The sequence below is a fragment of the Crotalus tigris genome, unplaced genomic scaffold (assembly GCF_016545835.1).
Source record: "Crotalus tigris isolate CLP2741 ecotype Arizona unplaced genomic scaffold, ASM1654583v1 scf7180000024370.6872682, whole genome shotgun sequence".
NCBI classification, from domain to species: Eukaryota; Metazoa; Chordata; class Lepidosauria; order Squamata; family Viperidae; genus Crotalus; species Crotalus tigris.
In genome coordinates this window covers 3,370,346-3,386,599 of record NW_024100540.1, presented here as the reverse complement: position 1 = coordinate 3,386,599, position 16,254 = coordinate 3,370,346, and the positions used below count along the sequence as shown (strand labels likewise).

The 16,254-nt window shown below is 39.0% G+C and overlaps 1 protein-coding gene across 3 annotated transcripts in view; it reads left to right on the top strand.

Moving 5' to 3' along the window:
• RNF157 (ring finger protein 157) overlaps nt 1-16,254 on the top strand; it is a 93,092-nt gene that overhangs the window by 47,649 nt on the left and 29,189 nt on the right. For all 3 annotated transcript variants that reach the window (XM_039327999.1, XM_039328003.1, XM_039328002.1), the window contains exons 3-4: nt 8,668-8,756; nt 14,383-14,529. In XM_039327999.1, the coding sequence (XP_039183933.1) occupies nt 8,668-8,756; nt 14,383-14,529 (236 nt within the window). The remainder of the gene's footprint in view (nt 1-8,667; nt 8,757-14,382; nt 14,530-16,254) is intronic.

Here is a 16,254-nt window from a genome sequence, read left to right as displayed (position 1 = left end):
TTCAGTTCCCGTAGGGAGGTGGGCTAATTCCTTTTATTTGCTGATCTAGACAAGATACCTGCTAATTTGTCTTTTTTTATGAGTATTAGAAAAAGTGCAGCAGTTTCTGAAGGGCATAATGGAGCCTTTGGGACCAATAAGGAATAACCAAGTACTGTCTTCCCTTCTCTCAAGCTGTAGCTGTAGCCGTAGCTGTAGCTATCCCATTCTTATTCAGAGCGCCTCTCTTCTGTTTGTATCGGTACTTTTTTTTTTTTTGAAAAATCCCAGAACCAAGAAAACAGCATAGCATTGCAACATATCAGCAGCCCTGTTCTATTTTTCAAAAGGATTCTGCCGCTTTTATGAGCCAAAGCAACATTTGAACTAAGATTTGAATTTAAACTGAAAAAAAAGTGGTTCAGAAGTAAATGTTTAATCAGTAGCAGAGTATTTAATAGCAACTAATGGTTGCCTTATTATGCTAAGCCATAGTTGGCTTAACCATAATTTTTGAAATAAACTAGAATCAGTTAATTGGAACAAACTCAGGGAGACAGTGGAGGACAAGGGAATCCAGTGTGCTATGGTCCATGGGGTCGTGAAGAGTTGGACAGGGCTTAGCGACTGAACAACAAAAACAATTGGTTAGAGTCATACATGGCCTATAAGAGCTGAATTCAAACGTTGCTCTGAGTCAAAATCAAGCATGTTACAGTTTAGCACAGCGCTGAAGAACTTTTAAAAAATATTTTATTAAATTATTTCAAGATAACAGTTGAACATGAAATAATATAACATACGATTAAAGAAAAAAGTGATCAGAAGTGAAAAAAAGGAAGAAAAGTATGAAAGGGGATACAAAGAGAAGAAAGAAAAGAAACCTATATGTTTTTTGTTATAGATCAGTTCTCCCACACTCATTCCTTCAGATATTTTGTTTTACAAGCTAAATAGTTTTTGACCATTGGTCATGAGCCCATGGGATTGGCAATCAAAACTTCTAGAAAGGTCCAGTTTGGGAAAGGGCTGCTGAAATGTTGGGGTTTTATGTATAATTTATCTTATGTGAATCAGAATTTAACTTATTAGCTTTGTTTCTTGAATTATTTCTGATTTCTTAATGACTTAAACTGGATCTCAGTAAGAATGACTTTGGTGCAACTTAATGTAATCTTTGTAAGGTTTGACTTTCTTTTTTTACTTAGAACAAGCATCTTGAAGATGCCTTTCCAAATCTTCTCCATCCAACCTGGTATTACAGACTACAGCATCAAAATCTGCACTCTAGTATTGAAATATTTTGGTCATAGTTATGTGCATTTTGGTAGAATTGTAATAAACCCCCTTTTGCCCTTGCTGTCAAAATGCTTTTGAGTAGTATTTGAAGAAGTATTTGAAGATCAGTATCATTCTGTGGTAATAACAGTAGTAAAGTTGGAAGGGACCTTGGAGGTCATCTAGTCCAACCCCATGATCAGGCAGGAAACCCTACACCATTTCGGACAAATGGCTGTCCAGTCTCTTCTTAAAAACTTCCAGTGTTGGCGCATTCACCGCTTCTGGAGGCAGGTTGTCCCACTGGTTAATTGTTTTAACTGTCAGGAAGTTTCTCCTTAGTTCTAGGTTGCTTCTCTCCTTATAGTTTCCATCCATTGCTTGTCTTTCCCTCAGATGCTTTGGAGAATAGCTTGACTCCCTCTTCTTTATAGCAGCCCCTGAGATATTGGAATACTGCTATCATGTCCCCCCTTGTTCTTCTCTTCGTTAAACTAGACATACCCAATTCTAGCACCTGTTCCGTATATGTTTTAGCCTCCAGTCCCCTAATCATCTTTGTTGCTCTTCTTTGTACTCTTTCTAGAGTCTCAACATCTTTTTTACATCGTGGTGACCAAAACTGGATGCAGTATTCCAAGTGTGGCCTTACCAAGGCATTGAAGAGTGGTATTAATACTTCACGTGATCTTGATTCTATCCCTCTGTTAATGCAGCCTAGCACTGTGTTGGCCTTTTTGGCAGCTGCAGCACACTGCTGGCTCATATTTAGGTGATTGTCTACTAGGACTCCGAGGTCCCTCTCACAGTTACTACTATTGAGCATGGTGCCACCTATGCTGTACTTGTGCATTTGGTTTTTCTTGCCTAAATGTAGAACCTTGTTTTTTTCACCATTGAATTTCATTTTGTTAGTTAGTGCCCAATGTTCAAGTCTGTCCAGATCCTTCTGTATCTTAAGCCTGTCTTATGGAGTGTTGGCTATTCCTGCCAAGTTGGTGTCGTCTGCAAATTTGATGAGTTCCCCAAAGTGTAAAAAGTTCCCCAAGTGTAAAATGGTTTCTCGTGGTTGTCTTATGATCTGCCAAAGTAGGGACAGGTTACTAACAGTATAGTTCCTAGGAAATTAGAATAGAGTTTTGGTCTGCTTTGATTTGGAACACAATATACAATTTCGTAGATAACAATTTCATTTGGTATTACTTGTACCATTGAGTCCAAGTTCCTGCTGTGTGAAAAATAAAATTAAAGCACCTTCAGGGGATGACTATCTCTATTGGAGTACCTGCAAGGATGAGGAACCTACTTTTTCAGGAAAACTATAGTTTAAGATCTCTTAATTCTTGTTCCAGGGCAGTGTCACTTCAATCACATATGACTCGCCCTTATCAAATACAAACCAAATCAGTAACAGTTGTAAGTCTCTTAAGGGTTCTCTATTTTTGCTAAGCACTGCTAATCACTGAGTCATGCTCAATAATATTTTTTATTTTTAAAAAATCACTTGGTACTATTAGCCTGGTTTGCAATAATTAAAACAGACAGTTTGTGCATAATGCTATTGCTGCATGAATGGGAATGGATGGAAACAGAAGCTCTAAGGGAAAAGCTTTTAATTAAATTTACAAGGAATTTTTAAGTAGGGGCTTATTTCTGAAAAAAACATTAAAGAAGATAATTTGGGAACAGTATCACCTGATAATGTACTTCTATATTAAGTGTTGTATGTACTCAGAAAAGAGGTACTTCAGCTTTATTACAGAGCCTTACATGGAAGCAACTTTAACATTTTTCTGAGCAGGAAAGTTTAAAGTGGGGAGCAGTACTCTTTTCAGGTGGTAGGCACCCTAAAATAGTTTATAAATCAATTAAGTGGTCAGCCTCCCCAACATTTTATCTTCATGCTTGAAACGCTGAAATCATTTGAGATTCAAGGTTTTTGGTTTTTTTAATGGTATAGAATCTCCAGCTTGAGGGGGGGGGGGTTGGACTAGAAGACTTCCAAGGTCCTTTCCAGCAGTGTTATTCTCTTATTCTTATTTGGGGATGTTACAGAAGCCATTTATGTGGGTTGCAGGGATTATGTTGTTGTTACTTGCCATAAAGTGAGAGCCGTTTCTTTAAAGCACAAGTAACTAACAAAAGGTACCAACCAAGAATGAATGTTCAGAGAAAAACCCCACGGTGACTCTGTCCCAATGGGCATTTTGCTCTCTATCCCAAAATTCATGTGAGCTTCCAGAATTACTTTTGCATCATCCCAGTGTATACTCGGTGCTGTCCATTTCCCATCCTCATTGGGATACAATATAATTGTGAAGAGTTACAGAGCGTGTGCCTTGTGAAATTGGAAGAAACTGAAAGGAGTGTGTCAAACTCCAATAAAAGAAGCTTGGAACATGTGAACAATTATTACATTGCTATTATTTTTGGTATGAGGATTTATAGTATAGATCACCCAGGAAAGAAAATTGGGAAGATTAAAAGTCTTGAATCTTGGGTTTAAAGGCATATTCTTTCTGCAAGGTTTGGTACAAATGTGTCTCCATTAGCTTTAGTGAAATTGTGTATCTCTTGCTTGATTTTAATTGGAATCAGTTCTTATAGATCAGGGGTCTTCAAACTTGGCTCTTTTATGACTTATGGACTTCAACTCCCAGAATTCCTCAGCCAGCGTGCCTGGCTGAGGAACTCTGGGAATTGAAGGCCACAAGTCATAAAAGGGCCAAGTTTGAAGACCTTGTCATAGATGCTTTTTCACAGTATTCTTAAGTCTTGCGCCAACTAACAGTAGTTACCTGCACAATTATTGTTGCATTCTAAGATGGGTTCTGCACTTTGGCAGTGTCTGTCTCTTTAATTTGTGTTATAACTACTACTGTGGGTCTGGCTTCGAAGTTGTAGCATGTAAGTTATTTTTTACACCCTTTCTCTTTCTTTTCACTTTTGGTCTGGTTGGACAGAAGCAGGGAGTGAGATTTGCAATGATCTTTTAAAGGCTCTTTTTAGCATAGCTACTTAGTTGTGAATAATCACAGCATTTATTTTCAAAATTACAGTTATACAAAGCAGGTATACATCTATTTGTCAAACTTGCAAAGGGAAATCAGCAACTTGGGGGGAAATGAACCTTGCAGTTTTTAGATTTGGATGAAGTCTAAACTATGTCCATGGAACAAAATGTATATTTTGCAACAACTGCACTTAGCGAATTTAAGAAACCTGAACTGTTCAAGGGATAAACACAAATGGATGAATCACTCGACTCTCTAAAACCCTTCTACATTTGCGGTTGGATCATATCCTGGTTAGATTGTCTTTTAAATACACCTGGAGGAGGGCTTTTATATTTTTCAGATGCAGAGGTTGGTCTGGTGGCATATATTAATGGATCTATTGCAGTATCTGTGATGTAATCCTACAGAAATAATTTGACTGCAAAGGCAGATTGTAATCACTTTAAACTTCCTACTTACTTTTGCTGCTGCTCTGTACCATAAAGCCTGATATCAAAAATAATACGCAGATTCTGCAATAGATTTGTTAATATGTACCATCAGACCCAGTATAATAACGGTTGTAGTTATACTTCAGAAATGAAAGCAGCTGTTAGATAATCTTGTCCTAGTTTAGTAATTATACTGATTACCTTCTGGGTGTTGGGTTAAAGTCTTTCCGTATGTTACCACTTGGAGGCACTAAAACACTTGACATATGGGGTAGCAATTATTTCTTTTCTGAAACAATTGTTCTCGAAAGTTTTAAGAGCAATAAAAACCAATACCCACTAAAATAGAATGGAGAAAGTGAAGAGAGAAAAAAGAAAAAGCTAAAAGTGGAATAAGAAAAAAAGTAGAAAAAAGTAAAAAAAAAAAAAATATAAAGATAAGGCTTCTGATATTCTTCACAGCAGTTATAAATATAATTATATTTTAACCTCTCTCTTCAAAGTTGCATATCTTTTTCTATATAATCATCCTATCATCAAAGCCATAAATCACAAGTTCATTGTTTTTATTTTTACAGAAAAAGTCTATAAGAGGTTTCCAGTCATCAATAAATGTGGATATTGTTCCTTTCTCTAATCAAAGAAGTCAGTTTGACTACACCCTAACCTTCTTATGAATTGGTAAATGCCAGAGTAGTTTGCTGGCAAGCTGACAGTAATATTCAGCTTCTTGCTCATGTAAGATAAGTGATGGTAACTTAACAAAGCTATAGGTGAGAATGCCAGTTAGAGTTTAATAAGACTGTGTGACTCAAGGAGAAGTCCAGTTCTGAATTAGTAGTCCCATTTTACAAGTTTGAGATTTTTCTCTGCCTGTTGAGTAACTGCAATACTTGGAAAATGCAGATCAAGTTTTCACTATGTTTAAAAAATCTCGCTGTGTTCTAAATGTAAAATGTGATTGCAGAAAAGACGCTCCTGTATTTCTGGAGGGACTTCCTTAAGGCTACCATATCTGAATTGCAGAAATGCAGAATGGCCACTATAGGTGACAGTGGGGTACAAAAAAAACACTTAACTTGTTGCTGCCATCAGGTGACTTCTGGATTTGTGTGGCCTTTTTCTTCCCAGTCTTGTAGAACTGGGCTTATTAGATCCTTATTAGATTGTAACTTTCTAAAAGAATACATTTATTCTACTAAATACTAAATTAAGGCATTTATAAACCACTTCAACCCCATTGGAATCTAAGCGGTTTATAATGTATATGATAAAATGCAGTAATAATTATACTGTGTATTATTATGTGTATTATGTTATTGTTACATATTATACAATTATTATATTATACATATATGTGTATTCTATAAGTTATATGTAACTTATATAATAAAAAGAATAATCCTAATAATAAAGCAATAGAAAATAAAAACTAAAAATAAACTTACATTCCAGAAGATGGAGTAATAAAACTTATATAAGCTTGCCTAAACTCACCTGAAAGATAGAGTGGGATGGTACTGAGGGGCGGGATCACCTTGCAACCCACCTTAAGGTTTCACGAGCAAGTGTTCTTTTCTGATGTGCTGCAGAAAGGAGAGAACAGAGCAAACCACAAACATGGTAAGAAAAGGCGATGGATAAAAGGCAGATGTTCTTAATTTTGACTTAGTGTGGGTTTTAGTAAATTCAGTTGAAAAAATCGGGTTTTGGCCACTCTTATGAATGACTAAAGTCACCACACCCATCTGACTCCTTAGCCTGGATTCTGTTTGGTTTGCACAAAGACTTGCTTGCTTCCTTTCCTTCCAAGCAAAGTGTATATCTGGAAAAAAAAAATCTCTGTTTTTTGTTACACTACCGGTATACTGCAAGTGACCAGTACTAAGTAGAAATGACTTTCTTTTTTGCCTCTGGATACAGCTGGTTAAATAGGGAGTTCTGAGACAGCCAGCAAAGAATCATCACAGGATGCACTGCCAGATACTGATCTAAATTAACATTTGCTGGATCAGCAAGCTAAAAATACTCTCTCTCACTCTTCTGGGCACTTTAGACTATTATAAGAGCAATTGTCAAGGGGTTGGTGGAGGGAATATAAGAACATAAAGGGATTGCGGGCAACTTGCTCTTTCTCTTCACAATGTATTGCATCTAGGTACAGATCTGGTTTGCATTACTCTCAGTTACAGACTGTAGTGGAAGCATCCTGGATAGGTATATACGTGCCCATAAATAGGGATGGAGATTCCCAAGGCTACTTTAATGTGCCCCAAAATGTATGCCTGCAAAGTCACAGAGAATATGAAGAAAATGATAGTCTCATCTAAAAATAAGTTTCCTGTTTGTTTTTACCATTCCACCTTGAAAGACATACTTTTTAGAGTCTTGGGCTTCCAGAGAAATAAATGCTTCCTTACTTTAGTAGCTGATCTGCTGCTGATAATTATTTTGATGTTAAAATAGGTTTGAACCTTTGCCCTTAATTTGCCCTTAATCCTGCCTTCATTTTATCTTGACTCCTCCTAAATCTCTACAGAGTGACCACCGTCTTGACTTCCTTGACTCTACTGTGTTCTAGCTTTATTAGTGGAAGTAAATCTCTTCTGCTTCTCTTCCTTTGTGGGCTTTCTCCTCTAAGAAGGGCCTGATGTATCCAGCAATCGCAACTGGAACTAAAAGTGCAAGTCATTGTGCACACTCTCAGCCCTTGCTCCAGGATCCTTAGCCACAACCAGAGAAAATACTGCACTGGGAGATGCTTCCTAGAATAGGAAGAGCACAATTCTGTAAAGCTTGGGGTCACTCTTGGCCTTTGGATGCTGAGATGAACCATAAAAAGGTGATGGGGCCAGTACAGGAATTCCATTCAGTTTACATTTACTTGTGATTAAATTTAATTATATTTCAACCCAGGCTTAACTTTTATAATTATCCTATTCAGAAATATTTAAAAAATTAAAATTTAGTCGCACCTTTTGGAAATCTCTGAGAGTCACATCAAAAGCTTTGGATGCTGGGTATGATCCAGGGAGAAGCTAGTGGTAAATCTGTGCTTTAAGATCTTTAGATTGGGAGATGATGAGTGTATTCATGGAGGTAAATGCATATGGACAGATATGTACATACACACCCAAGCAACAAGAAGGTGTGTGTAAAAGTTTGGCCTTACCTTATATAGTGCATTTCTATTACGGATCTGAATTTCAAGTCAGAATGTTTCATATAGTTGCAAAAGAAGGGCTGTTACTTCAGCACCCTTCACAATATTATATCATCTTTGTTTTGTTGAGAATAAGTCAAAAGAGGTGGGAGAAAAGGCATCCAAGAAAGAGTACTTCAAAGAACAGTTCATTTGGAAGGTCTCTTCCAACTCTGTTATACTGTTATTCTGAGTACAGAGGACTGGGTACTGGAAATATATTTATGTGGCAACATCACCTTGCGAAGTCCTAGAAGGGTGGAATTGACCCAGAGCAATAGCTTATTGCTGGAAGAGATGTGTGCTGCAATAAAGTATTGTGTACAGGTTTGCTATGCTATGTTGTGTGAATCAGAATAGAGCTGGAAGGAACCTTGGAGGTCTTCTAGTCCAACCCCTGCTCAAGCAGAAGCCCCTATACCAGGGGTGTCAAACTGCAGGCCCATGGGCCGGTTGCATCATGCAAAAAGTGATCACGTGACCCCGGGACACTGTCATAAATATGAGTTATCAAGCTGATCTGAATTTTGATCACATGACCATAGAGATGCTGCAATGATCATAAGGGTCAAAAATGATCATAAGTCATTTTTTTCAGTGCCATTGTAACGTCAAACAATTTCTAAACAAACTGTTGTAAGTTGAGGACTACCTGTATTGCTTATGCATGAAGATTAATTTATTCGCTACAGTTCAAATCTCATAGTCTGACTTACAGTCCAACATCTAAACCTTGTATTTCCTCTTGTGTTCTGTTTAGTTTCCATATGCAGCACCTCCTCCCCAGGAGCCAGTGAAAACTTTGAGGAGCCTGATCAACATCCGCAAAGACACACTGCGTTTAGTCAAGTAAGTCGGTGATTTCAGAACAGGGATTTGTTCTGCACTTTGAACCTTTAACTCAATCAAAGCAGGAAAAAATACCCCAACAAAGAAGACTGCCTAGCATTAAAATGACTTAGTGAATGGGACTTCCTGTGGCTTAAGGCTTTTTGAAGGGAACTTGTTTGCTTGAGTGGGCTTGCCTAGGAGCTATAGAAGAGAATACAAAGTTAGACCAGACAGGGGTGGGATGTGGTAACTACAGATTTGCTACTTTCCAGTCCAGCCTTTCTCAACCTTGTTTTTTTCCAGATGTAAATCCCATAATTCCAAGCTATCTTGCTTGTGCTAGCTGGGAATTCAAAGAATTATCATCTCAACACTTCTCAAAGGCCCAAGTTGGAAAAGCTAATCCAGGTCAAGATTGGCTTTGCGAGGATTTTATCTTCCCAACTCAGCTTTCTATAGCCTCTGTGGGTAGAATCACAAGGAAATGACCTGGGACCTTTTACAGGAAAAGCAGAACATAAATTGGCAAAAATTTCTTGGCCTAATTAACTGGAAACTTTGATATATGTATAAATGTAAATACATTGCTGGACCAAATTCCCTTGTCTAGTACAATAGCATGGATGGTGCTTTTCAACTTTTTCACCCATTGTACCTCTTTTAGAATATGGCAATATCCGAGTACCACCAGTCACCTAGCAAGGTGTCAAAAACTTGATGACCCCCCCAAAAAGGAAAAAAGTGATAAAGTATAGGTAGTCCTCGACTTACAACAGTTTGCTTAGTGACTGTTCAAAGTTACAATGGCACTGAAAAAAGTGCCCCCCAAGCCTCAGCCAAGCAAGACACCTGCCGGTCCATCCGGTAGCACTCTTCCTCCTGTCCAATGTTTTCATTGTTGTGAGCATTTCTGTTGAGGATTGGCAGCAGGGGGGTGTTTGGTTTTTATTCCCCCCATCTGCTGGGTGGTTGCAGTAGGTTTTGGTCACTTTACATAACCCTGGGGCACTGTGACCATCATAAATATGAATCAATTGCCAAGCATTTGAATGTAAATCACCTGGAGATGCTGCAAATTCCAGCTGATCGGTGCTTCTTCTGGGCTCAGCAGAAGCACCAGGATCAGTGCTGCTTTCCAGCTGATTGGCATTTCTTCAGCAGAAGCTCCAGGATCAGTGCTGCTTTCCAGCTGATTGGCATTTTTTCAGGGCTCAGCAGAAGCTCCAGGATCAGTGCTGCTTTCCAGCTGATTGGCATTTCTTCAGGGCTCAGCAGAAGCACCAGGATCAGTGCTGCTTTCCAGCTGATTGGCATTTCTTCAGGGCTCAGCAGAAGCACTAGGATCAGTCTGCTTTCCAGCTAATCGGCGCTTCTTCTGGGCTCAGCAGAAGCTCCAGGATCAGTGCTGCTTTCCAGCTGATTGGTACTTCTTCAGGGCTCAGCAGAAGCACCAGGATCAGTGCCGAGCTCCAGCTGGAGTCTGGTGCTGATCCTGGCGCTTCCGCTAAGCCCTGACAGCCCTGCAGCTCCAGCCATCTCTTGCTCAGGCTTGTGCAGTGCTGCCATCAGTTCAGCGCATTCCCCTTCCCCGCTACCACTTTTCTAGGATGATCGCATACCACCTGCCTGGTGCCAATGTACCACAGGTGGTACCCGTACCACTGGTTGAAAAGCCCAGCTGTTTTAGCTGTTTCTCTGGAACAGTGCTGCTCCTCTATTTAGATGACTTGGGGCTATTTTTATTTTCCAAATTTGGGTTAAGACAATAACCATAAAATCATAGGGCTGGAAGGGACTTTGGAGGTCTTCTAGTCCAATCCCCTGCCCAAGGCACGAGACTTTATATCATTCTGGACAAATAGTTGTCCAATCTTTTTTGAAAACCTCCAGTGATGGAGCATCTATAACTCTGTGATACAAGCTGTTTCATTCGCTAATTGTTCTCACTGTCCAGAGGGAGTTCCAGGTTGGATCTCCCTCTGATTAGCTTCCACCCATTGCTCCTTGTCCTGTCCTTGGGTGTTTTGGAGAATAAATCAATCCCCTCTTCTCTGTTACAACCCTTCAACTAAATGACTATCAAGGCCTTCTCTTTGTTAGGCTAAGCATACTTAATTCCCTTAGATGTTAGTTGTATGATTTAAACCCCAGACCCTCTTGTCATCTTTGTTGCTGTTTTCTGCACTCTTTGTTTTTTTTTTTTTTTTTTTGTATTGTTGTGACCAGAACTGGACGAAGTATTCCAAGTGTGCCCTTATTTCCTCCAATACTTTCAAGAATTCTTTCATCCTTGGTATTGTGTATTACTCTACAAATATAGTAATTTTTTTACTTGTAATGCAACAACAACATATTTGCAGCTTTTAGATGCAGTGACATCAGTTGTGTAAAACACAAATATATCAGAAGAGGCAAGCTTCCCTCTGACACATGTTTATGTGAACCAGTTCTTGTCCCCTTCTGATTGTATTTGTGATTTAAATGTTGACACTTCCTAGCTCTCATCAGACATGAAAATCAATGACCAGAAATCCCCATCTTTATGGATTCCTTTAATTGGGAGGTCTAGCTATTCAGTCTCATAGGCCAGCTGCTAATTGACAGTGTCATGTGCTTTAGGACTCTTGAAAGCTGGGTGGTATTTTTTTTTTGAACTTGACTTCAAAAGATAAAGTGAGAATTAGCTCCGAACAATGATTATGTACAGATGTTGCCTGTTGGAAACAGTCCATCCGCTCTTGTGCAGCAGGGCGTATCCGTGTGCAGCTCCTCAAGATTAACACGGAGATTAAGTGTGAACAATTCTGGGGAAGAATTTCTGCAAATGTTGTGTAAGATGATTTGATTAGTTTCTTGTCTCTTTTTGTTCTTTATCTTCCCTGTCTGGCTTTCAGGATAACTACAGGTGACAATAGGATTTAAATAAAGTTAAATTTATTTTTGTTGGTAGGCTGGGATAAGAGGGGAATCAGTGCTAACAGTTTAGATCTGTGTGGAGAAGGGGAGAACTTCCTTAGTGGCCGATGCCCCTTTATTCAGTCCTGAGAACCGAATTGTTGGATTCGATGGCATAACAGCAATTATGAACAGGTCTCAGTATATTTTTTACCAAGTTAATAAGCCTTGAATTTTATCGCTAACTGCTCTCTACCACCTTCCCCCCCCAATCTAGAACTTGCATATGGTTCTACAAGCAAGTGTGTTCAGAAATTAAGTGTGGCTTAAAACAGGCATCCTTGCAAGGGAAGCCATTTATAATGTTTCTCTGTAAATACACTGCCGTGTACTCCTTTGGGTTTTCTCTGTTTTTGTAAAGGTAACAAGTCTGCGTTTGTCTCCAGAGAATCCAAACAATAGGTAAAGATGTAAAACATGCAAGCAAGGCCTTAGTTGGTACTTGTTGTTTTCATCCTGCAATTCAGCAATGTCAGTTTTCATTAAATCAAGGTGGATAATCTTCAATTGTCACTTTCTCGGCAACGACCTGGAAGAATTTTATTATGCCAATGGACTGGCTTTCTGGTCTCATATTCTTATCCGTTATCTCTTCTGTTCTCATACTCAGAGTCAGTGATTCTGGACAAAAACTCTGCTTTCCCTGTAATAACCTGGGACTTGAATGCTTTTGCAGAATTGGTTAAGTCCTTACAGTCTTATTCCGTTCCCTTATAATCATTGGTGGCAACATGAAAAGTCTGGCTGAAGGTAGTTCAATCTTTATGGAAAATGACTAATGTGTTGATGTTCCTCACTCCCACCTACCCTAATCATAGTAGAGCCCAGCATGGGAGGAGATCATATATTGTTGTCCTAAAGAGGAGAAAGGGAAATTTTGAAAACTCCTGGCAGATAAATAGGTAATAATAGGTAATGCTGGTATTCTCTCATACTGACAAATAGCAGATTAATAATGTATATAAGAAATATATCATACAGATATTTGGATTATTTATTGAGAAGAAATATTGAAAAAAATGGAAGAGGGATGCATACTTTGCTAGAAGGCCAAGGGGCATGAAAGCTGGCTGCGTGACTTTGGGCCAATCATTCTCTCTCAGCCCAATCCATCTGACAAGATTGTAGTTGTGGGGAAAAGAGGAGGAAAGAGTACTAGGTATGTTTGCCACCTTGAATTATTTATAAAAATAATAATAATAAGCAATAACAACACATTTTCCTGCCAAATCTCAATATTGTGATTTTAACACAGAAGTATGGAAACAGCACATAGGAATATTAAAGGCCTCCTTATATTTGCAACAATCACAGGCCCACCAAGCTCTTTTCAGTGTTTATTAGGAAGCTTCTTAGGTCTACCAGGAGATGCTGAACCTTGAACTCCCTGTACTTTCTGCATACAAAATAATATGCTCTGCTGCTGATTTATGAGCTCACTGTCGGAGAACAGCCTCTTTACCTACCACTAGACATTTATTATTTTATTTATTTTATTTTATGAGACTTATATACCGCTTTAAATGCAAGCACTCTCTAAGCGGTGTACACCAGTAAGCAATGTATATATATATTTTACATTGCCCCCAACAATCTGGGTCCTCATTTTACCTACCCCGGAAGGATGGAAGGCTGAGTCAACCTTGAGCCGGTGAGATTTGAACCGCTGAGCTGCTGAACACAGTCAGCTAAAGTGGCCTGCAGTACTGCACTCTAACTGCTGCGCCACCTCGGTTACATTTCTTCTGTAATTAAAAAAAATGGAGAAATTCTGTTATATTTATTGGGGGAAATCCCTACAAAAGCTTCGGGTACAGAAACTCTTGCCACAGTCACCCAAAACCTGTGCCAATCCTGGATTTAAGAACCCGTTATTCTGTCCCAATGAAGATAGTGAAATAGTACAAGAAAAAGTGATACTTTTTCTTATGGTTATGGTCTAGAACAGAGGTCCCCAACCTTTTGGGCACCAGGGACCAGTTCTGTGGAGAGAGGTTTTTCCGTGGACTGGAGAGCGCGTGGGTTTGTGTGCTGCCTGCATACCGCGGATGGTGCTTTGCTTCTTTGTGTGGACCGGTTGCTGGCATGGCGCGGTGCGGTACTGGTCCATGGACTAGGGGTTGGGGGCCCCTAGTCTAGAGCCAGGGTTAAGACTATTTCACGACATGGAACCTTTAGCTCTAGTTAGGGAAAATTGGCTAGATTTGAATGAACTTCAGTCTCTCACGGAACCTCATCAAGTACTCATGGAACCCTAGGGTTCCAAGGAACATAGTTGAAAAAATGCTGGTCTAGAATTTCTAAGAAACCAGAGGCAATTGTTGACAATGGCAATAGCACTTAGACTTATATACCGCTTCAGAGTGCTTTACAGCCGTCTCTAAGTGGTTTACGGAGTCAGCATATTGCTTCCAACAATCTGGGTCCTCATTTTACCGACCTCAGAAGGATGGAAGGCTGAGTCAACCTTGAGCCAGTGAGATGGCCAAACAGCTGGCAGTCGGCAGTCAGCAGAATTAGCCTGTAATACCGCATTCTAACATGCAAAATCATACCATAGCAACTTCCAACCTGGCACCTTCCAGATTTATTGGGATGTCTACTCCCAGAAGTCCCCAAATCGCTCCTTAAAAAGTTGGATCGCCAGCATTTGTACAAAACTTATGATTACTGTCTTCTGCTCTGTTAGATGCACAGAGGAAGTGAAGAGTCCAGGTGAAGAAGTCAGCAAAGCGAAAGTCCAGTACAACGTGGAGTTCACATTTGATACAGATGCACGGGTGGCCATAACCATTTATTATCAAGCCACTGAAGAATTTCAGAATGGAGTGGTGAGGTAAATTAAAGGAGAGCTGGGGAAAGGGATCACCTGATTGCTGTTGTTGCTCATTGTTAGGAGGAAAAGTGGACAGGGCTGTCTGTTCATGGAACTGCAGATTTGTAACCAAGATATATCCATACAAAATGCTCACATGGCCTCTCCTCGTTTATATCCAGTAAGTTGAGAGTTAGAGTTTCTATTGTAGGAATGGCAGGTAACTCCACAGCTGATTGCCTCCTAGCATCAAGTTATAGGAAAGGTGGGGATAGAGGGTACCAGATTAAAATTTAATTGGATATAAGGAAGGACTGTACCCTTGTGTTGATAGAGGGCAATTAGCTGCTTCAAGCAGCTTCCTCCTAATATGCAATAGAGTTTGATCACACCTACCTAGATGGGTCACCGTCTAGATAGCTTTCCACCAAATTCAGCTCAAGGAGATTGAGGTATGTGAGGTAAGAAGCCTGATCCCATTAACTCCCATTTTTATGTGTAATATTTGAAAAGACTATCTTACATGAAATCACAACATGGTTTTTCTTTTGGCCATATTTATAGGGAGAGTCTAGGTTCAGAAATTGTGTTGAATGAATGGAGTTTGAAAATTGTAAAAATTGGCTACGGAATGAATTGACACTACCATCCTCTTAAATGTATGCACTGGCTAAATGCATGGAAGTAGCTTGAACACTCCTTGTCTTTAATCCCTTCGAAGAATATTCTCTTATAGAGTTCGGAGAAGTGAATTCTCTCTAGTCTGCTGATCATTGGGGGGGGGGGGAAAGCCTTGCTTTAATATAACATAAAATTATAGGTGTCAGTGGAATCTGTCACTCTATGAAGCCTAGCACTTCCAATCACAATGATGGCATTATCTTGTAAAGAAATTGCATTTTTCCCAGCACTAAAATACTGCAGATTGAGTAAAAGGGAAAATGATATTATTTTCCAAGAGCATTCCTTTGAGAAACACATTTTAACTCATGACAAGTAACTGCACATTAGGTAAAATTAATCCATGTGCCAAGAACCAGACTACAGAAGGTTTAAAAATTTCCCAATATGTTTTGGATATATGGTATAGAGTAAAGTAGTTCTATAATATCTTAAATCAACAATTATATATAAAAAATAAAATTAACTTTACCTAATCTGAGTGGCAAGTGTGCATTTACTTCTGTGTATCTGTGCACATACATATACGTACATGTAATATGCACACCACATATATCATAAAGAAAAATGAAAATAATTTCAGAAGGAAAATAATATTTTTAAGGAAATTCATCCTCCCGAAAACTCAGATACTGAAAATTACAATGTGAAAAATAGGCAGTGATAATATACGAAATCCAGTGTATAGTAACCAAAACATTCTACCACTGGTACGCTAATTACCACTTGCATAAAGCTGGTAGTAATTGTCTAACAAAGCTTGGGGCATTAACACTGTGTTCCAGTATAGGGTGAAGAAATGAAATAAGGGAGAGAAAGAGGCTAGGAAGCCCAGCCTCAAAAGGACTTCATGCTGTATTTAGATTTATCTTTTTTTTAAAAAAATCCTACAAAAATTAAGTCAGTTTATCTCTCTTTTTTTAATTCTATACTGTGTTTTTCTGTGTTGTTACTTTTACTATAGTTAAGGGTTTTAGCAAGGAACTTGGTACTACCCTCCCTGGATCTTTGATAGGTAACTGGATACAAAACTCACACAATGACTCACTTGGACAGCTAAGATGA